Genomic DNA, 22,188 nt, shown 5'->3' with positions numbered 1-22,188 from the left:
GTGCCCCATCTCCTGAGCACACCTGATCTGATTAAGCGTTCTCACTTGATTCAAATTTTAGACCAATTGAGTGCACTCTGCCAGAAAGAAATTTGGATTCAGAAAAGTTAGTCTTCCGGGCCTCCTGAACGGAAGCTTTGTAAACTAGGAAGTTACGGGTGGCCATGTTCTACCACAGGTGCGAAGAGAAGCACAAAAGACCCATCTGCCTTCATTCTTTGATTCAATAAACATTTATGGATTGTCTCTAAGTAGCAGGTACTTTGTAAGGTGCTGGGTCTACAATGGTAAGCACAGCATATATAGTTCCTGTCCTTATGGATCCTATAAACATTTGAAAAAGATTGTTAATATTAGTTAATAATTGGTTACAAATTTTGATAAATGCAATGGAGAAAAGGAACAGGGGGCTTTGAAAGAGAATAAGGGGTGGATTGAGAAGCAATGAAGGCCTCTCTGAGTAAGTGACATTTAAGCTGAAGTGAAGAGCAAGGTGTTAGAGCATTCCTGGTAGAGGAAACATTTCCTGAGGCCACATACTAGATGTTCAATGACACCTAGTGGCATTCAATAAATATATTTTGAGCTGAAAAATCATTATGCTTTATAAGGTAACCAGACATAGAAGTCTTATTAATTGGTTGCCATAGGTGTTTGGCCGTAAAAGGCTTACATGAACCTGTATTTTTCAGGCCACATAAGCTTGGGGCTCTACTGCAGTAGTCACAAAAGAGTGTTTATCTGACTTTACACTCGAGTTCCCTGAATGGACTCTGATTCCAGCCATTTCTTCCCAAGGATTAATGGAGGCCTCCAGGGTGGGTCCCATGTGTACTCGTATGTCACTAAACTACCATACGCTGCATATCATTTCTTTTTCTCTAAGTGTGTGTAGCTGTGAGGATGCTGTTACTCTCACTTCTTGTGTTGCTTGATGAAGGCATCCCTGCTGCTGCTACATTTACTGAGGCCTGCCCTGAGGTTGCTGGAGCCAAAGTCTAGGGGCAATGTTGTCTGGACTGAGTGTGCTACCTTCAGAAATTAGGTTCACAAATGCTGGTTATGGCTTCGTTCTCAATGTTTAAATGGGTATAAAATCCACACGCAGGAGTTCTTAACCTGGGCTCTATGGATGGGCTTCAGAAATTTTGGAAATCCTTTGATTTGTATGCACATTTTGGGGCATATGGGCATTTCATGGTGGAGGAGTAAGGGAGGAGGGTTATAACTTTTTAAGATTTTTGAAGGATGTTCCATTCCCTCTAAAGATTAGGAATCACTCTGTTACAACAAGAGGAGGAGAGCTGGAGCCATTCCAAGGCCAGCACTGTGCTTTATGGAGAACTGCCTTCCCCTTCAATGTTTGTATCATCACTGAACCAGACCTGCTCACCATCTCTTAGGATGAATTACTTCCTAGGGGTTCCTTGGTCTTTACATTTTCCACCAGACCTCTCAATAAGATGTATAGGCTTGAATCCTAAGGTGAACACATCTCAGTCTCCAACTGGTATCCCAGCTTCATATTTATAACATAACAATAATAACCTCCATGCATATCATAACAATATTTTTGTTTGCATAAATATATATGTATGTACAGTTGAGACTTGTGGGGATTAGGGTGGCCGAACGCCTGACCAGTTGAAAATCCATGTATAATTTTTTGACTCTCCTGAAACTTTACTACTAATAACCAACTGTTGACCAGAACTGATTAACACCACTGATAACATAAACAACCGATTAACACATATTTTGTATGATACATGTATCATTTACTGTATTCTTACAATAAAGTAAGCTAGAGATAAGAAAATCATAAGGAAGATTTAATGTTTAAATTGTTTAAAATGTTAAAATGTTTAAAAAACATTTACAGGACTACACTACTATATTTACAGAAAAAAAATTGGTGTATAAGTGGACCCATGCAGTTGCAACCCATGTTGTTCAAGGGTCAATATACTCTTTAAATGAAAGAAGTGACAGTCTTCTAGTTCTTAAAGGTGAAAAGGGAGATTTTCTTATCTTCTTCCTTTCACTTAATTAGGGAAAATATGTAAGAAGTTTATTTTCATAATTTTTTTTACTTATTACTTTTTACTTTCAGTCATATTTTTTCTCTGCAATTATTTCCTCTCAGAACTTGACTTTGTTTTATTTTTTTCTCCTTCATCCCTTTTTTAATCTTCCATTTTTTTGCCCATTCTCATTTAGACATCAATTGTCAACAATTCGTTTCATGTTCTCCCTGCAATGTGGTTATATATTTCGAACTTCGCTGAGTGGTCAAATTCCTGCAATTAATTGCTTGCATGGGTTTTGCATCCCTGAATCTCAGTGCAAATGATGTGGATTACTGATCATTCTTTAGCTATAAACATGTTCAAATACGCTTCAGAAAACTGATTTCTAAAAGTATTTCATAGTTTCCTTCCTTTAGCCTTCATAATTTGTCATGGAAACAATGAAGAACTGTTGGTCCTTATTTCTGGTGGATGGGTTTGAGAAAGCACCTTGGAGAGCATACAACTTCCCTCTGGAAGCTTGAAAGTAACTAGTTACAAATGAATGAGTCTTCTATTTTCTTTATGGAAAACTGAAAAGATGCTTCAAGCTGTGCTTATGTTAGATTTGGCATCACACCGGTATTGCAGAGAAACTGCAGAAGGAATCCTGTTGTGAAATTAGATGAAAAACAGTGGTAAACTGAATTTCACTTAAGTGAGTGTTTTTACAATTTAAATTTTGTTTCTGCCTGGTATTTAAATAAGTATACTTCAGAGCTTTTCCAGAAATGTAATAGAAGACCAAAGAATATCACAACATAGCAACGCAGACATGGAGACTGCCGTTGAGGTGGCTGAGACTTCCTGGGAGTAGCAAAATTACATTTTCCCACTTGATCTTGCTATTCTACACAGAATTGGTAAACACGAAACCTTTTATTTTATTTCAGCATCTTCAGAATTTGGGGTCCAGTTTCTTTAGACCTCGGATAGCTCTGAATGCAAAAAAAAAAAAAAAAAAAAAAAAAAAAAAAAAAAAGAAAGAAAGAAAGAAAAAAAAAAGAAACAAGCTAATGCTCATTTTCCCCGTTTAATCCGACCTCATTCACGTCTGGGTTGTGAGATACCAGGCAGTAAATTCTCACTTCTGTAGACTCAATGACGTCCGTCCAAACGGACACAACCTTTGTGAACACCCTGCAGCGATTCCATTTTCTTTACCCTTTACCTGTCTCTTCTCCACAACCCCTAAAGTGTTCACAAGCTACTCTCCTCGCTGGATGACCCAGGGTAGCAGTGTGCAGACAGCTGTCGGGTTACCCTGGGAACCTCCGCCTGGGACCCGCCTACTTACCATCAGGCTACCCAGCCAGCCTGGAGGCTGCGCGACACCCAGGAGCGTCGCCATGGCAACGGCGCGGAGCGCACACCGCGACCCCAGGGCGAGGAAAAGAGTACGGAAGTCCCGCCTCCGAATTGCCGGGAGCGTCGCCATGGCAACGGCGCCGCGCGCGGGCCGCGACCGCAAGGGTGGGAAGGGGGCGGGGAATGCGTGCGCGGAAGTCCCCGCCCCTGGGCTGCTAGGGCGGCGGCGACCGCGGCGGCCCGCAAGGATTTGAAACCGTTTCTCTGTGGCTGAGGCGGCGGCGGCGGCGCGGCCGACCGGAAAGCTTGCATGTAGGGGCGCCAGGTTCTCGTTTTTCCCAATTGCCCCGCCCCGCCCCTACACCCGGGTTCTCGAGTGGAATTTTGCGCGGGGTGGCGGCCGCCCCTCCCGTGCGGGCCCGTTCGGGGCGGGGCGTCGCCCCGCAGGCCCCGGGGCAGTTCGCAAGGCCTGTGGGGCGCGCGCCCGGCTGGGGGGTGGGGGTGAGGGGTCTGGGCGCGGTCGGCCCGCGATTCCGCTTGGGGGTGAAATCCAGAAACTTCTGGGTAAAGTTTGCTAGATGGATGGAGCTGGTCCACAGGACGGGGTCCCGAGATCGGACCGCAAGGTTGGCCGCTGGGGAGGAGAAATCTGTGTCCTGGACAAGGTAGGGAAGTGGCCGCGGCCTCGCGGGCTCGCAGGCCGCCCTCTCGGCGCCCGCCGGCCGCTCAGACACGGGAAGTTCCTCCCAGGGCAGGGTGGGCGACCCCGGAGTTAGGGCAGGACCGGTGTGCTGGCTCCCGTGTGGGCAACAGTCCCGACGCCCGGAGCGCTTGGGAAGGCCTGGCCCAGCACCACGGCGTGCGTGCGGGAGCCACCGAGTGTTCCCGAGTTCCAGTGTTCAGGAGAACTACACACGTACAGACGAACAGTTTTTATTCTGATCCTCGTGGGGCTCTTTTATCATTTGTCCTTTATATTCAATGAGTAAAAATAAGGTAGAAAAGGCGAACGGGATGACAGGAGCCTCTGCGTCGTAATCAGGCTGCAGCCTGGAGTGCACGACGATGGGCACCCAGTGTCTAGGCCCAGCTGCCACTTTCCGTGGGACCGGCTCTAGGGCAGTTACTTAACCCCGCCAAGCCTCGACTTCCTCCTCTGGGAAATGGCCACGAAATAGTGCCTGTCTCCCAGGGTGATGAGTGGGAAACGCCCAGGGTGATGAGTGGGAAACGTCTGTAAAGCACACATAGCATGCTCCTGGCACCGTCAGGCAAGGCCCAATCAGTGCTCTGGTAACTGTCCAAGCATCACGTGCATCTGTAAAACTTTCTGATTTACCGTGGGCGGTATTTCAAATTTTCTGGAATGACTCACCATACATTTAAAAATGTGGTTTGAACAAAATTGATTTTTGCAACTTCCAGGAATATGTTTATTGCGTTTGGCAGAGGGCATGATATATGTGAGGTGTGGATTCTTTGGCAGCGTGGCTGCTTTTCTCCCAAGGTCTTTTAGTATTTGTGGCTTGCTTCTGCTTTGCTGACTCCTATGGCGGCTAAGCACCTTGAGAAGGTCTTAGCCCATTTGTTAGGTGTCCACATATAAAAAGGTTTAAAAAAAGACAGCGCCAGTGAGTTAAATAAAAGACGCGATCAAATATAGATTATAACTATAAGCAAGAGTGACCCAGTTAAGTTCTTTGTTTGCTTTTGAAATAATTTATGTGATTTGTAGGCACGTGAGAAGTACTAAGATAAAGCTTCAAGTAGTGATAAAACTTTGATTAGCTGGAACTAAGTAGATATAATTTGTTTATAAGGTGTAATTTATGTAGCAAGAATTCCTTGAAGGTTTGAAATGGTAACTTAATTTTTTCCTTTTTGCATTTCTTAATTTTGTTGGAGAATAAATAAGGGATAAGGAGATGCGGATTTTTAGCTTTTACCCTATACCACATTGACCCTTTATTGTGTTTTAAAGAAAACTGTACTCCACTATTGTGTGTCATTACAGCAATTCCAGTTGCCTTCCTACTTTTCAAAATATGTCTTTATTAGTTGGAGACATTGCTGACTTTTATGTAAATGGTCAAGCAGTCAGGTATAATGGATCCAAGAGCTAGGGATTTCAGAATTTTAATCTGAGCTTTGTGTTTAATTTCATGAGTTTGAGGGAGTCTTTCAACTGTTGAGTTTTAGTTTTCCCTAACATTAAACGTTAACATCTCCTGTGTGTGTGTCAAAGAATTTATTGTGAATTAGTAATTATTAGAAATCTTTTTGCTTTAGCTTTATCTCCGTGCTCTCAGGCAAATGTTTGAGCACATGGGCAGGATGCACTCTTTAAGCCTGGGAGTGCTCCTAGGCTAGAGCTGTGCTTAAAATTCTGAGTTTGGGAGTTTTCATTTGTCTTTTCATCCATTTGAATAGTTGGTTTTTAGCTTCATGATCTAATATCCTGCAGTGCTATCATAGCCCTCTGTAACCAAGTGTGTAACAGGTGTAATTATATAGGAATGCAGTTAGTTATTGTAGGAATGCAAAACAACCAACCAAACACCCCCAAGCCAACTAACCAATCAGAAAATGCATTTAAATAAAATTTGATTTAACCAAGTCTTACATTTGAAAATGTGTTTCTTCTGTGATGCAGAAGGTTAGGATGACCAGTTTTGGTAAATAGAATTAAGGCCATATACTTCTATTCTAGAAGATCTGTTTGGTACTCAGAACAGAATCTTCTAAAAAATGATCAGTCTCACGTCGAAGTGGGACATTATTCTCTTTTGTTAGCATTTATTTGCCAGTCGATTCTTTAGCTTCTAATAACGTGCCACGTAACATGCCAGGTACCTACTAAGATGTACGGGTCATGGGCCCTGCCTTCTGGGATCATCTCACAGGTGGTGGAAGGCATGTAAATAATATACAGATGTGTACAAAAAATAATAACATGGTGACCACTGCTCCACAGATATGAGCAGTGCACACTGAGAATGGGACACAGGAGTCTAGGCTGAGCGGGGCAGGCTTTTCTCAGAAGTGCCATTTGAGCTGCATTTACCTGGCTGCGGGCAGAGGGAACCACCTGTGGAGAGGATGCGGCATCGTGTCAGGGCTTGGAGTGTTGCACGAATGGCGCAGAGGTCACTGGCGGGGATGTGGCCCTTGGCAGGTGGATGTATTAGGCAGCATGTACGTACGTGGGGAGAGGTGAGAGCTGGGCTCAAAACGCAAAGGCACTCATAGGCCTAACTTTGGCTTTAGATGGTATCTTGACGTAGTAAGTAGTCAAGAGAGATTTTTAAATAGTGATCGGCCTAGCTTTGCCCTTGGGGAGCTTACTCTGGTACCAGTGACTGAAGTAGGGAAACGGGGGGGCGGGGGGAGCAGGGGAGGCCAGGGGAGTGGTGGGAAGGGCTTTCCCTGAGACAATGGCAGTGAGAAGAGAGACACTGGCAGATTTTGAGACACTGCTGAGTATTTGTTGCTATATTGGCTTGATGGGGGGTTAGAGAATGGGAACAATGGAGGGAATGGCGGCCGCGGGGCTGGGAAGTTTGAACCCTTGAGGAGGTAACTGATAGGTGATGGAAGTGTTGGCGTTGGAGAGGACACAGAAGCAAAGGAGGTAAGGAGGTATTCTGTTCTCTTAGAGGTAAGTTGAGAGGTGGAAGGAAGAACATTTTGGGGTGTCACCACCTATTATTTTTCCCATGAAGCAGGAGGTAGGATTTTTTAAAATTGAGAGTGAGGGGAGGCAAGAGGAGTTTGAGGGGCTTTGAGATGTCTGGCAGAAGCTTAAAAGCAGCTTTGTGGAGGGGGAAATAGTAAAAGACACCTGAGGGTTCAGGTAAGGTGGGAAGCTGTCTGACTGCGGGCAGCGCCATTTTTCTCCAGCAGACCCTTCGTGAGGGCGTCGCAGGAGTGCAGTCTTGGTGAGGGAAGTGTACAGATTTTTGACTTAAGGAATTTCGTCAAAACCTACTGATTTTTGGGATTCACCTCCTTATAGGTAGTGTTTCTCTTGCTAATTTGGAAGAAATGCAAGGACTAATATTTTATATTTTTTGAGGGGAATTAAAAATTTTGAATTTACATACAGTTAAAAATCACTTTTTTGGTGTACAGTTTATTGGCCTTTTACACTTGCATAGAATAGGGTCTTATAACCTCCTATACAAATGGTATACAGAACAATTTCCAACACCCCAGCTACTTCCCTTGTGCCCCTGCTTTGTAGTCAGACTCTCCCCTAACGGCTAAGCCCTGTGAACCCCTGATCTGTTCAGTATACTCATACCGTTTGCCTTTTCTAGGATGTCATACGAATGGATAGCTAGAGTATGTAGCCCTTTGAGCCCTTCTCTCACTCAGCGTAATACATTAGTAGAAGTTGATCCACGCCCTGTCAGTAGTTCATTGCACTCCTTCATTGTGTGGATACACCGTAGTTTGTTTACTCCCCAGGTGAGGGACATTTGGGTGGTTTTCTGTGTTTGGTGATTACCCAAGAAAGAAGCTGTTCCAAGGCTTATATTCAGGTTTTTGTGATTATAGACTTGGTTTCACTTGAGTAAATACCTAAGAGTGGGATTTCTGGGTCATGTATGGTAAGGGTATGTTGGACTATGTAAGAAACTGCTAAATTGTTTTCCAGAGTGGCTCTGCCGTTTTGCATTCCTCCCAGCAGTTCATGAGAATTCTTGTTCTGTGCTCTCCCCAGCATTTGGTATTGTTTATTTGGTATTTTTTATTTTAGCTGTCCTAATAGGTATAGTGAGATCTCATTGTGATTCTAATTTGCATTTCCCTAATGATTAATGACATTGAGCATCTTTTCATGTGTTTAGTTGTCATTTGCATAGTTTCTTTGGCAAATGAACTCTTTTTTTTTTTTTCTGTTTATTTTTGGTGGGTTGTTTTCTTATGGTTGAGCTTTGAGAGTTCTTTATATGTTTTTCATATAAATCCTTTATGAGGTATATGATTTACAAATATTTTCTCCCCGTCTGTGGCTTATCTTTTCAATCCCTTAATGGAGTCTTTTGCAGAGCAGAAGTTTTTTATTTTGGTGAAGGTCAATATAATAATTTTTCCTTTATGGGGAGTGTTTTTGGGGCCATATCTAAGAAATCCTTGTTTAATCCAAGGTCATGAAGATTTTCTCCTATGTTTTCTTCTAAGAGTATTATAGTTTTACATTTCACACCTTAGGTCTTTGATTTCTTTTGAGTTAATTTTTGCATACAGTGTACGGTGTAGGTTGAGGTTTATTTATTTATGATGCATATGGATGCCCAGTTGTTACAGTGTATTTGTTGTAAAACCAGTCATTTCTCCATGAATTGCACGTTTGTCGAATGCCTGCTGTCCATACTTGTATTGGTCAGTTTCTGAACTCCAGTCTGCCCCGTGGGTCTGTGTGCCTTACCCTCTCACCAATAGCCATTGTCTTGATCACTTAGCTTGACAGCACAGCTTAAGATCAGGTAATTGAGTTCTCCAACTTTGTTTTTTTTCAGAATTGTTTTTGCTATTCTAGGTCCTTTACATTTCCATATAAATTTTAGAACTGGCTTGTGCATATCTACAAAGAATACTGTTGGAATTTTTGAATAGAATTGCAATATATCTGTAGATCAATTTGGGGATATTTAACACTGTTTAACACTAATGAGTTTTCCTTGGCCCCTTTCATTAGAGTTGTGTAGTTCTCAGCAGACAGATCTTAATATTTTAATTTTAAATCTTTTACAGACTGAACTATGGAAATAGGAAGTGAAGAAGAAAAATGGGAGAAGCTGGATGCAGAATTTGATCACTTTGTGGTAGATATGAAGCCTTTTGTTCTAAAATTACCCCATAGATCAGGTAAGATTATGATTGTAAACCAGATTCTTTTTTTTTTTTTTTTTTTAGAGAATGGGCTTTTTTTTTTTTTTTTTTAAAGATTTTTATTTTATTTATGTGACAGAGACAGCCAGCAAGAGAGGGAACACAAGCAGGGGGAGTGGGAGAGGAAGAAGCAGGCTCCTAGTGGAGGAGCCTGATGTGGGGCTCGATCCCAGAACGCCAGGATCACGCCCTGAGCCGAAGGCAGATGCTTAACGACTGCGCCATCCAGGCGCCCTGCAAACCAGATTCTTAAGATTAATTTTTTTCTTTATTTTTTCAAGCCAATGAACTATCACAATGAAAAGAAAGCTTAATTTCTTTTTTCTTTCTTTCTTCTTCCTTTTTTTTTTTTTTAGTTAAAAATTTATTAGAGAGTGTGTGTATGTGAGCGAGGGGAAGGGGAGAGGGAGAGAGAGAATTTCAAGCAGACTCCCTGCTGAATGCAGAGCCTGACCGGGAGCTGGATCTCACCACCCTGAGATCATTACCTGAGTTGAGATGAAGAGTTCGATGCTCAACTGACTGAGCCACCCAGGTGCCCCCAAAAGCTAAATTTCTTTAAGCACGGTTTCATCTTAAGCTGATGTAGAATTGTTTGCTTTGAGCTATTCAGGGGTAAATAGAAATTTAGTGATAATATCCTAGTAAACTGTGGAAAGATCTTACTGTGATACCACTCTCAGAGCTTAAAGCCCATGGATCTCTGACGTTAGCGACAGCTGTTTCTTCCTGCATCTTTTTCCGCCCTGAAGTGCTTCCTCTTTCAGGAGCCTACTATCTGTCTGTTCTCTGACAGTTTTATTTATCAAGCAGAAGAAATATCTATTGGTCTTGTATGCTTATTGGATGACTGAATGAAATCAATTGTGAATGAGTTTTTGTTGCTATCTTGTCTGTAATTCCTGGCCTGTTTACTCTAATAATGGGATGAGAGTCTTTGTATTAAGTCAAAGACTTTTCAGATAATTTAAGGCATCAGAGAAAATTGGAGAGAGTTTGGGGAACCAGGGTGATTGTCTAAGCCACAGTAGGCTGTAAAGGTAATTCTGATTTGGTAGTGGGGAGTGGGGCCAAGAAACTCTGGCTTTTACCCAAGTTTTGTCCAAGTTCCCTGTTTCCCTGAGGTGTCTAAGTGAACTCCGTTTGTTCCAGGGAGTTGCACTGGACAAAGGGAGTGTAGTGTACGAGTTCTGCATCCTGTGGTCACTCATTGTTCCGGGGCTGCAGCCGTTCTCAATCAGGATGGCTTGGCATGGTTTTCCTTCCATGCTTTTTTCTCTACTCTTCTCTTGCCTCGTCAGACTGTAACTTCCTCTTTCTCCCTCTGCTAGTCTTCAAGATGCATATTTCATGTCCTGTGGCTCATTCGTGATTATTTGTATTGTTTGTATATTATTTGATTAATTGTATTTCTATTTCATGATATCTGTACTGTGTTCTGATAGTCACTACCTTTTTTTTGTGGTCTTAGATCTGCTGAGTAGGACAAATTTGCATTAAAGTCTCCCATTATAAATGTATTTGAAATAAAACTATCCTCATATTTCATTTTCTTTTAAAAATGGATGTTAGGTACATATTTTTGGATTAATTTTAATCTTTGGTTCATGATTCGTCAGTATTGGTATATCCTGCCCTTTTAATTAATTAATTAATAATGAATGTTCCAGAACTCAAATCCCAATCGAGAGCCTGAGCAATGATAATAATTTATATCTTCTTACAGCTAAATGCTACTTCTGATAATGGCTCTCCCCAGTATTGTATTTTATTTTATTTTATTTTATTTTTTATTTTTTTAAGATTATATTTATTTATTCAACAGAGATAGAGACAGCCAGCGAAAGAGGGAACACAAGCAGGGGGAGTGGGAGAGGAAGAAGCAGGCTCATAGCGGAGGAGCCTGATGTGGGGCTCGATCCCATAACGCCAGGATCACGCCCTGAGCCGAAGGCAGATGCTTAACCGCTGTGCCACCCAGGTGCCCCTCCCCAGTATTTTAAGTAGAGTAGTGAATTCTTTTCATGAACTAAATTGTACTAAATTCTGGCCATTAGGATATTATATAGATTTCAGTTTGCTGCAAGGCATATAGAAAATACATAGTTTGAAAAAGTGTTTTCTTAAGTTGATCAGTTTCACTTTTTTTCCCCTCAAAGTACACCTGATATATCATGAAATTTGCTTTGTGATTATATAATTTTCAAAGCTAAAAATACAAAAGTTCTTTAAAGGTTAGCCCTCATACCTGTAGTGATAAATCTGGTATGAGCAAAGTGGTAAATCCAGCCCTAGCAATTTTTGTAGGTAAAACAATAAATGAATATGACCTTTAGAAACTAAGAGATTAAAGCAGACTTATGATTTATGTTAGCTATATAATCCTCAAATTGAGTTAGACTGATAAAAGATTAATGTCAAATAGTTTTCATGAGACCTAAAAACAATTCTGTGTCATGGTCAGATAAGGTAGTCAATAGGTCATTATATGTGGATTAAACTGTGCTGTATTTTTAAAGTAGTTTTTAAAGGGATAATTATTTTGCTAAATTACATGTTAGTAACCCTCAATTATTTTTAGAGAGGTTAAAAGAAAACCCTAAATTAATCAACTACAAATCTGAAATTTATCAGCTTAGTAAATAAAACATTTGAAATCTAATTTTGGGTTAAGTTTAAAGTGCTTAAATAAGATTGCATTTCAGCTCTCCTTTGGTTTGTGTAATTAGAATTATAGAAAGATTTAACACAGCTAAAATTATCTTAGAGATGTTTTAATAGCAAAATTTTATCTCAGAAATTATTCAATAGTGATCCAGAGATTTTATTTTTGAGAAAATATTTCTTTGCGTTTGTCTTGCCTGATCACTAACTGAAAAAGCTAAACCTCTCGGGTTGTCGAACCATAGCCTCCCAGGGCCAAATCCAGCTTGCTGCCTTTTCTCTAAAGTTTTATTAGAAAATACTGATGCCCATTTGATTACATGTGATATGTGACTGCTTTCATGTTATGGTGGCAGAGTCGAGTAGTTGTGCTGGCAAAGCCTAAAATGATGACCGCCTGGCACTTTACAGACAACATTTGCCAGCCTCTGCTCTAGACCAAAGCAGATGTTTTATAGGTGTTTACTGTTTTATTTTCTGAAAAATCAAGTTTCTAATGGTTCTTATGTATTTCTAGAACGGCAGAGGTGTGCCCTTTGGATCAGAAAACTGTGTGAGCCTTCAGGAACAGGTGCAGGAACAATGGGCAGGAAGAATAGGAACCTGTATGCGAAACTGTTATTGCACATGCTGAAGCGAGGAGTGCTCGAAGGCCCCTTTGCACACCGACCTGAACCAGGGACCCTGAAGACCTTACCTTCGTACATGGTAGGTGTCATTGACCAAAAGGTGTCTTAGCTTCATTTCTTTAAAAATGTCAACTCATCATCCCAGTGGGGAATGGTTATATTATTAAGTTATAAGTCCTGGATAATATATGAGTTAAAACTGTTTGTTTTTCTTCCTAATTCACTTTTTTCCACTTCAAATAGAAATCAGATATTGGCCTTACGGGGATTATGTGTATTGATTTAGCCATCCCACAGTATTCTACTGTATTTCTGAAAAACCGAAAGTAATTTTTTTTTATATTGAACCTTAATTTCCCACTAGCTTTCCCTGGATAACCATAACCATAATTTATGTATATCAGTGAATTCTAGTTTATTAAACTCTTTCACATACATTATTTAAAAATTCATGAGAGGTTGGATTGAGTGACTTCTAAAGTTCCTTTCTACTCTCATAAAATGATGGTAGTAAGTTGGAGTTTATACTTCATTTAATTTCACTATCAAAACCAGCTCTTACAAAGGTAGTTATAATTATGTTTGATTGGTGAATTGTCGCTTTCTTGATCCTTATAACCATGAAATATGCCTTGGTTTGTGTGGTCTTTAAATACTTGAGAAATCTGACTGGAGTACTTGGTATTGGTAGTTGCTATTAGGATATTTATGTATTTAAAAAACATAACTTCGGTTAACTTAAACCAAAATGCAGCGAAAAGGCACACTGCATACGACACGATAATTTTTTTGTCCAAGGCAGAGATGCCAAAAGTTGTAATGCTGTTTGTAATTGTATGTTAAAGTAGACCGTATATTTTGCTTCAGATCAGTGGTCTTGGGGGCAGTAGTCACCTGACTTGATATTCGATTGAACATTGCAGTGACTATCTCATAAAACTGCCGTGCGTGTCTGACTTGGGATCGAGGGTCATGTGTCACCTTTCCCTAGAGAACACCCCTCTTGAGGATTCTTTGGGTGGGATTCTGAGAATTGTTGCCGAAGCTTCCAGTTAATGCAGAGTTTTCTTCAGAAATGTGTCAGGAAGTTCTGCTCACTTGAAAAACAGTGGGCTTCTGCCATTCTTAAAGACTAAAGGTAGAACATTGTCTGAAACACATTCAGATGTTGAGGTATGGGTGTGTTGCGTCATGTGTTTCCCATTCATACTCATTTCACAGAATCCTAGGAAAGGCTTGATTTCACAAATAATAACAATGAGAAGGCCCAGGGACCTGTCTTGGATTTTTGGTTAGTTTATGGCATGACTAGAACTAAATTCCAGGTCTTCACTTCTGTTGCTCCTTCTTTACCTTATCAAGGGATTCCTAATTTTTGTTTCTGATTTTTATGGATTGTGGTTTCCCTGCCCACTGATTTAGTGTGTGTGTGTGTGTGTGTGTGTGTGTGCAGAATAATTAATGATCATAGCAAGAAATAGAACACATGATTTAAAAAGAAGTTTCCATTTATCTTTTTTTTTTTTAATTGGGCATTTCTAGTATTCCATTTCATCTTCACTATTAGTTTATTAGCTATATCTCTCCTTTTTAGTAGTTGTCTTAGGGCTTACAAATTGCATCTCTAATTTATGGCAGTTTACCTTCAAACGTATTATACCAATTTATGAATTATAGAAGAAACTTGTAAGATTTCCTCCTCCCATTCTTTGTGCTATAAGTTTTCATACATTTCACTCCTACATGCATTTTATTATTATTATTTTTAATTTTAATTCCAGTATAGTTAACATACAGCATTGTATTAGTTTCAGATGTATGATATAGTGATTCAACAAGTCTATACATCACTCAGTGCTCATCGTGATAAGTGTACTCTTAATCCCCTTCACCTATTTCTCCCATCCCCCCACCAACCTCCCCTCTGATAACCACTGGTTTATTCTCTATAGTTAAGGGTCTGGTTTTTTTGTTTTGTTTTGTTTTGTTTTAGGTTTGCTTCCTTTCTCCTTTGTTCATTTGTTTTATTTCTTAAATTCCACATATGAGTGAAATCTTGTGGTCCATTTATCTTTTTACGAAGCTATATTTTTTATAATACAAATAATTATCAGATTTATCTGTTATAAAATTTTTATCATTTTCAGATTTCTTATACAGCAAAGCATAACTAAAATGTAAAATGTTATCCATTTTATGTATTTTAATATTTCATAATTCATTATGCATTTTTTTGTGATTGAATTTAAGTTGAGTATTTGAAAGGCTGTTACCAGACTTGAAACTTGATGGAAATCTTAACTATATCATTATAGTACATTTTGAAAGAATAATTTTTCTAATTTTTAAAAATCAGTCCATCTATTTTGATGAACCAAATCCAGCACGAGCAAAAGTTTCAAGCCCGGAAGGATTACCAGACTGGGTAATGGGTGAGCTGGGGACCAGTGAACACAAGTTAAATGAATCATGGAAGCTCTCTTCCGGAGAAGATTACTCTTTGGTGCAGTCACCGACTGATACACACAGGTATGCTATGAAAATGGGATTTAAACATGATTCACCATTTAGTCTGTCTTTAGATCTAGTTCATATGTTGTTTTTCCTTGTGGGTTTTTTTTAATGGTAAGTAGTTGGTTTACTTTATAATTTCATTAAAATTGAGGGCTGTGAAGTGATGTCAGGTAGGAAAAACAACAGTTTTGCTTTAACGTTTACGATATATTCAAGATTCTGTTACAGTTTTAGCCACTTTTTGGGTATCTGTTAAATATATATACATCCCATTACTTGGCAGGTAGTGTGTGAGAACCTTTAAATAATTTCATTGTTTTCCTTCATGACAAGCATGAATTAAGAACATTATTAATGATTTCAACAAAATATAACATCTTGCATATTCATTTTGAATCTTATGCTTGAATTTCTCTTCTTTTCCCCTCATTGAACAATATTTGTTTTGATTTAATAAAGTAATGAATGTAAAAGTAAACCCCATTCAGTTGTGTTTTCTCACCAAAGCACTAAACTTAAGTAGGATTTTTAGTGCAAATAAAAATAAATTTCTGAGTTTTTCAAGTACACAAAGTTTACTGCTGTTGTAGTGTATAACTTTTGGCCTTTAAGGGGTGCTAGAGTCACATTGGGCTTTTATCATATTTTGAATTTAACTTTGGCATCGTTTTCTGAAATGTTAAAATATCAGATGGTGGCAATTGACATGGACCATACTTTATACTTCACTCCTCACCATTCTCTTGCTAATTTTCACTGTTTGGAATTTGATATGGTTAACAGTGTAATCTTTCTTTTTTTCTATAATATTTTTAGTTACTCAGAGACATATTATTAGTAATTTGAAATGTCTTCATGGTTGATGTAGTCTGGTTATAGGTTTTTCAGATCTCAGATATTATGATGGAAAAGGGCAGTTAAATGAATACAATGCAAGAGATCCAGTCCACATGAATTTTTTTTTTTAATCAGAAGGGGGAAACAAAATGGAGAGCAAAAAAGGAAGAGGTGGTAGGATTAAGGATACTTTGAGAAGATTAAAGAGAAATGAATAGATGAGTTACTAGCAGGTGGTGTTAGATATTTATTTTTTCGATCACAGGAGATAGAAAAATAGAAGAGGTGTTATTGTGGAATTTTTCTTAGCCTTATAGCAGGTAAATGGAGGTGTAAAGAGATTGTGGTCTGCATACAAAGAACACAATTCTTGGTTTGGCTGCAGAATCCATTAGGTGTTTGCCAAAACATTTCTCGAATGTCCAACTAAAAGCTACATTCCTTTCTAGGGAATGAGTATGGAGATTACAGTATAAAGGTGAACTAAATAGTTTCCCATGTCTTGGAGCTGAGCAGAGGTTGGAAACTGGTGATCTTCTTGGACTGAGTGACTCATGTGGATAGATTTGTTTTTGTTTGACTTATATAGCCTTTAAAGATTTTTAAACGAGTTATTCAAAATTAATAATTGGGGAATTTCATATAAACCACCTAGTTTTTTGGACTATTGAAAAAGCTGTAGACCCAGTTGTCTTTCCAGAAGACACCCACAGGTTGGAGATAAGGAATACTTGGTTACTCCCCTAATGCAGCATGCCTTCACTATTTGCTGCTCATTTTTCACACTAAGTTTGAGGTCAGTTGCATTTCTTGTTGAGTGTGAGCTTTTTCCCCCTTTTAAGTAGGGTTGAGAAGTGAAAGAAGTATTTCTTTCACATTTTTACATCCCATCACGAGTGGAAAGAGGAAAGGTGGATGAAGAGGGATCATGTGACTCAAAAAGAGGAGAGAGACTACATCTTTGTAGAAGTGAAGACTACCCCCTCACATCTGGCAGCATTATCACTCATTTGTTACCCAGACCCTACAGACACTGGATTTCTAATGGTTGTTTTAGATAAATAGGGAAGAGAGTTAGGTGCATGGATAATTTCCATGTAATGGTTATGTGTAGTTGTGGAGATGTTTGTGAAGATTGAGGTGTGTGTATTAAGGTTTAGGATAGGAAATAGATTTGAGATCTCAGGGAGTCCAGGTGAATGGGCTTTTCTTCCTTGGAACAGAGGATGAAGTTTAAGAAAATAAAGTGAGAATATTCTTCAAATATTACTCAGTGACTTTTCTAGAAAATGATACCATAGTAAAATCTCCACAATTTTAACATATAACTTCTTTTTCTTTGTTGCTCACCTGTAATAAAATGGCATGTAATGAATGTAAAGTGATTCAGATATGAGGCATTAGCTATCAGTTATATAATAAGTAATTGAAAAGCAGTCAGTCCTTTGGTCCTCCTCAGTCCTTCAGATCTCACTATTCAAAAAAGTCTTACTTGACCCCAGGTCTGTTTAAGGGACTCTGTGTTTCCTTGTTGCACTCATGACGTTCAAAGATTCCATATCTGTCCTCTGGGCTAGATTGTAAATGTCATAAGGCAGGGACTGTGCTTTTCCTATTTGCACTGTGGCTCCAGCACCTAGCGCTGGGCAGGAACCTCTTGGGAACTCCGTATTTGTATTTGTTGCGTGCTTACATGCATGAATGAATGGTGTTAGGCACTGCCACATACTTAAATTAATCTGTTCAAAAATCTTTTGACACAGGTAGATTGTGGCAGAGAGGATGGCCCACAATGATTAAAAAAACCTTTCAGGACAAGTTGAGGAAAGGTTAAATTTTAGAAGAAGTTAAGAGAAGTGTGGATATAGGCTACAGAGATGCCCTTCACAGACTGGGAGGAATATAGACAGTGAGCTGGAAAAGATATACTGAAATATCTTTCTGGTCAAGTGTCAGAATTCCGTGAAGGCTAACAGCCAGTTAGTGCTACCAAAACAAAACTTCTCCGAATATCTTTTCTTATGTTTTTCTCTTAATTTAATTCAATCTATTTTCAAATTTTAATTTGATTTAAAATTTTAATCCACATGTACACAAATTAACAGGAATTTGTAATTTTATATACATGAAGGCATTTAAAAAATAAAACTGACCTTTACTTTAGCTAAGGGCAATAAAATTGATTTAAAAGCCAAATACATAATATGTGAGATGAGATCAGAAGTGTTGGTGAAGAGGCTACTGATGGTCTGTCTTCATTTTTCTAAAGTTGCTCCTTTACTGAGTGGTCATACTGTGCTAACGAAAAAGTTAGTATCTGCTAGTGTTGACCTAATACATCTAATCAGTTCTGTAAGAAATTGTTTTAAAAAGTTTAAGAGGCTTATAATATTTGACACATGTATGTTTTTATAGTGAATAATTTATGGTTACTTAGAACTGAAGTTTAATGCTGCCTCATAAATTTTACAACCACTTCAACTTGTCCTTTGAAAAACCTCTTTAATCTTAAAAGATTTTCCCCCTTAGTGTTTCTTTTTTGATCACTTTATAAAATCCTGCTTTACTTAGACCTTTTTGTATGTGAAGTATTTCTAATGGCATTTTAGATTATGCTGTTTGTGTCCTAGCCTTTTCATATTATTAAAGATGCAGAGCCCTTTTGAAGCCTCTTTGTTAGGCCTCCCTATTCAGTAGAGGTGGCACCTTTCCTTTACCTTTATTCTTCCTGTAGAATACGGGGTGTAGCTTCGTTCTAAACATGTTGAAGTAGTATGAGGTTATATTCTCTCTTGCTTATTCTCGTGCTTTTTTTTCCCCCACCAAATACACATCATACACTAGTAAACTTAGCATTTCACATCAGACAGCTTTGACACATAGCTAGTTCCATCCTGGTTTTATTCTTTGCTTTCCTTTTTCAGAGTTCTTGGTTTAAGGTTAGGTTATTACCTATGTTTTCTTTTAGAAAAACCACTTTTCAGATCATTTTGCTATTTTATTAGAGATCTATTGCTGCATTTAAATGTCAAATATCTGCTTATTTTCTTGACAGTGAAATATTTTACTTACATTTGAGTTTGGAGCATGGTTTTACAAAATGTTACTGTTGAGACTGTAGACTTAGATCTCATCCCCGTACGTTTGGCTGATTTCATTTAGTTCTGCAACCATGAGCTGTATCCATATATATTGCTTCCCGGTCATCCTTCAGATACTTACCACTGTGACCTGGTAAAGACCTTAATTATCTTTGTGGTAGACAGACTTTCAGGTGGCTCGATGGTCCTCCTCTGGGTGTTCACAGTCTTGTATAATCCTACTCCTTGGGTGTGGGCAGGACCTGTGACTTGCTTCTAACTAATAGAATGTGGCAATTGGGATGTCACTTCCATGATTACATTATGATATGTAAGACTCTGTCCTGCCAGCAGACTGGCTCTAGACTCTTGGCTGTGTTTTCCTTGCTGGCTTTGAAGAACCAGGCTGCCATGAATTCTCTAGCTCTATGGAACTGAATGCTGCTGATAACCATGTGAGCGGGGAAAGTGGATCCTTCCCCAGTAGAGCCTCCAGATGAGAACCCAGCTCTGGGCAAACCATGATGGCAGCCTCATATGGCCCTAAGCAGAGGACCCAGCTCAGCTGCACCTACACTTCTGACCCACAGAAACTAAGAAAATATTTAAAATATATGTGTGTTGTTTAAAGCTCTTTAGTTCGTGGTAGTTCATTATGCAGCAATAGATGACTAATACAGTTTTTATCCTAATTTTAGGGAATTATATAAACTATATACAATACATGCTTCTTGTAAAAACCTCAATGTAGAAATATGTGGAGTAAAAAGTCGAAGTCCTTCTCTCCATGTCCTCCTATTCCACTTGCCTCATGGGATGTAATAGTCATCAGCAATTTGATGTGTCTCATTCTACAGTAGACACATAGCCACACAAATGTAATTAAAAAATTATAAATCAGTTTATACCAAACTAATTAGTATATTAGTTTATACTAGTATATGTAAACAGTGTGTGCATATATATATGTACTGTTCTGAGACTTTTGCCCCTTAACCGTGTCTGAACCTGTGTCATGGAGTCTGTGTAGTCTTTTTAATTGCAGATCATAATCCATAGTGCGGATTTACTGTAATTTAACCTAATTTAACCTGTCTCTGTTGCTTTTAATTCTTTATTGTTATAAAGAATGCTTTAGTTAGCATTTTGGCACATACACCATTGTGGAACTGCATGTATCTTGGACCATTACTGATGCCCAGAAAAGAAATCGCTGTTTCAGTAGCTAGGGACATTAACGAATTTAATGGATAAACTATTGATGAGATTATTAGTAGGTACATCTTGTGGGTTGATAACAAAAATCTCTATGGACTAGTATGGGGAGATCTCTAAGATATATAAAGTTTAAAAGAAATATATGAAAGTATAGTAGGCTTCCATTTATGTGTGTATGTATATTTTAAAGAGAATACGTGGATTCTCTTACTTATGTGTACATGCGTAAGGGCTATTTGCGGGCGCCACATTTGAAACAGTTTTACCTTTAGAACATAAGACTAGTCTGCTGTGGAAAGTTAAAAACTTTTATTTTGTACATGTGTCTATATTATTTTTAATAGCCTACACACTTATTTTTTGATAGATTGTATTAAGTTGCCCTCCAGAATATCATCTTGTTAAGATGTTTGGGCACACACATCATTAACATTAGTGATGCACATTTAATTATATGTAACAGATAAACAAGTTTAAACATAAGAATGAAATTTTCCCAATAAATAAATAAATACTTGTGGATTTCACTTGTATTTCTAATTTGTTAAAACAGAAATCAAGTGGGACAAGTTGTACCATTTATGGAGCATCTACTGTATGCTACATACTATTCTAGAAATCTTTTATAAGTTATCTGATTTCATCCTCTCTGCAGTTCTGTGAGGTTGACGCGAAGGCCCTTTGTATTTATAGATGAGGTAACAGCAGCAGAACGGTCGTGCCACTTTCCCAGTCATGGATCCAGTTTCAGAATCTAGGTCTTGATGATTCCAGACCCTATGTTCTTTCCAGTCTACCATGTAGGCACGGGTACTTTTCACAGCAAATATGGAAATTCCGCTTTCATCCATCTTTTTCCCCACTTGAGCTGCATCAGCAGTCGTGGGTGACTGTGCCTTTGTTCTTGGTTATTTCTAGGTTGAGCTGAAATGAGGCAGTTTGCCTTTGTTCAAATCTCACTTCTGGCACTTGGCAACCATGTGTCCTCAGGCAAGTTACTTAATTTCTCTAAACCCTGGTTTCATCATTTATAAAATGGAGATCTAGAGCTTCTGACGTGGGACCTGGGACAGTGTGAGCTGTTGTGGCCACCATCATCGCTGGCACGGTGATTGTTATTTAAAGAGTTCCTGCAGGGGCTTGCTTGTTAGTTTGTTTGACCATTCTTTTGCTTCTCTAATTATCTAATTTTCCTAAAGGATATTATCTTAAAATCCATTGGTCAATTATTTCGAGTTACTAAAAATCATTGTGTTCTTGAGAAAAATAAATTAATAGTTAGGCAGAAAGATTCTCATCATAAGTACGAATCCTGCACACTCTCAGAATAAAGAGTGGTAACAGTATTTTAAAAGAGGCTTCGAAGGAATCTTTATATAACTGAGCAAATCCCTTCCTCCTCAGATAGAAGGAATACAATGTAGCTGGCCCCACTCCCACTTTTTTTTTTTTTTTTTGCATTTGGCCATACCCTGAATTAGAAGCTGCCTAAATAATAGTTAGACATAAGTTCATGTTGCCTCTGTATATTCTTTTTGTGCGTTATCCCAAACACAGAACACAAAGATAATAGGTTTTATTCTTGTCTTCTGATTCCGTGAAAAATGTTTTGAAGCTTCTTTTTAATGGCTTGTAATTATTTTTATGACTTTTCAGTGAAGTATGATGTGGTTTGGTAGCTTATCACCAAAGTGAAGTTAGGGTCTAGTTAGGGTCTAGAAAAGATGAAAAAGAATGATTTAATACCACTTATTATTTTTACTTGAAACTTTGCTTAAGAGTTATGGTTTAGGAGAGGGTGGAGGGGAGTAAAGATGAATCAGCCTCCTTCCCAGTGGAAGAAACACATGGATTCTGCTAATTTTAGAAGACTTTGTTCATGAAAAAGAAGGCATTAGTTTAGATTTCTTTAGATGCCATTTTATAAAGAGATACCATCTAGGTTACATAAAAATTCTAGGAGTATGCAAA

General features: G+C 38.8%; 1 protein-coding gene across 7 annotated transcripts in view; it reads left to right on the top strand.

Annotated features, from left to right (window-relative positions):
- The first annotated feature begins 3,564 nt into the window (after window positions 1-3,564).
- Window positions 3,565-22,188, top strand: part of CEP112 (centrosomal protein 112) — a 413,330-nt gene continuing 394,706 nt past the window's right edge. For 2 of the 7 annotated variants that reach the window (XM_008693652.2, XM_040640365.1), the window contains exons 1-2: window positions 12,510-12,647; window positions 14,953-15,097. In XM_008693652.2, the coding sequence (XP_008691874.1) occupies window positions 14,997-15,097 (101 nt within the window). In that variant the 5' untranslated portion in view covers window positions 12,510-12,647; window positions 14,953-14,996. Of the gene's footprint in view, window positions 3,690-3,765; window positions 4,043-9,137; window positions 9,252-12,456; window positions 12,648-14,924; window positions 15,098-22,188 lie in introns of those variants that run through there. The other 5 variants (XM_040640361.1, XM_040640362.1, XM_040640360.1 and 2 more) reach the window with 5 other exon arrangements.

Source organism: Ursus maritimus, unplaced genomic scaffold (genome assembly GCF_017311325.1).
Source record: "Ursus maritimus isolate PB19 unplaced genomic scaffold, ASM1731132v1 scaffold_24, whole genome shotgun sequence".
NCBI lineage: Eukaryota > Metazoa > Chordata > Mammalia > Carnivora > Ursidae > Ursus > Ursus maritimus.
This window is presented reverse-complemented; position numbering and strand designations above follow the sequence as displayed.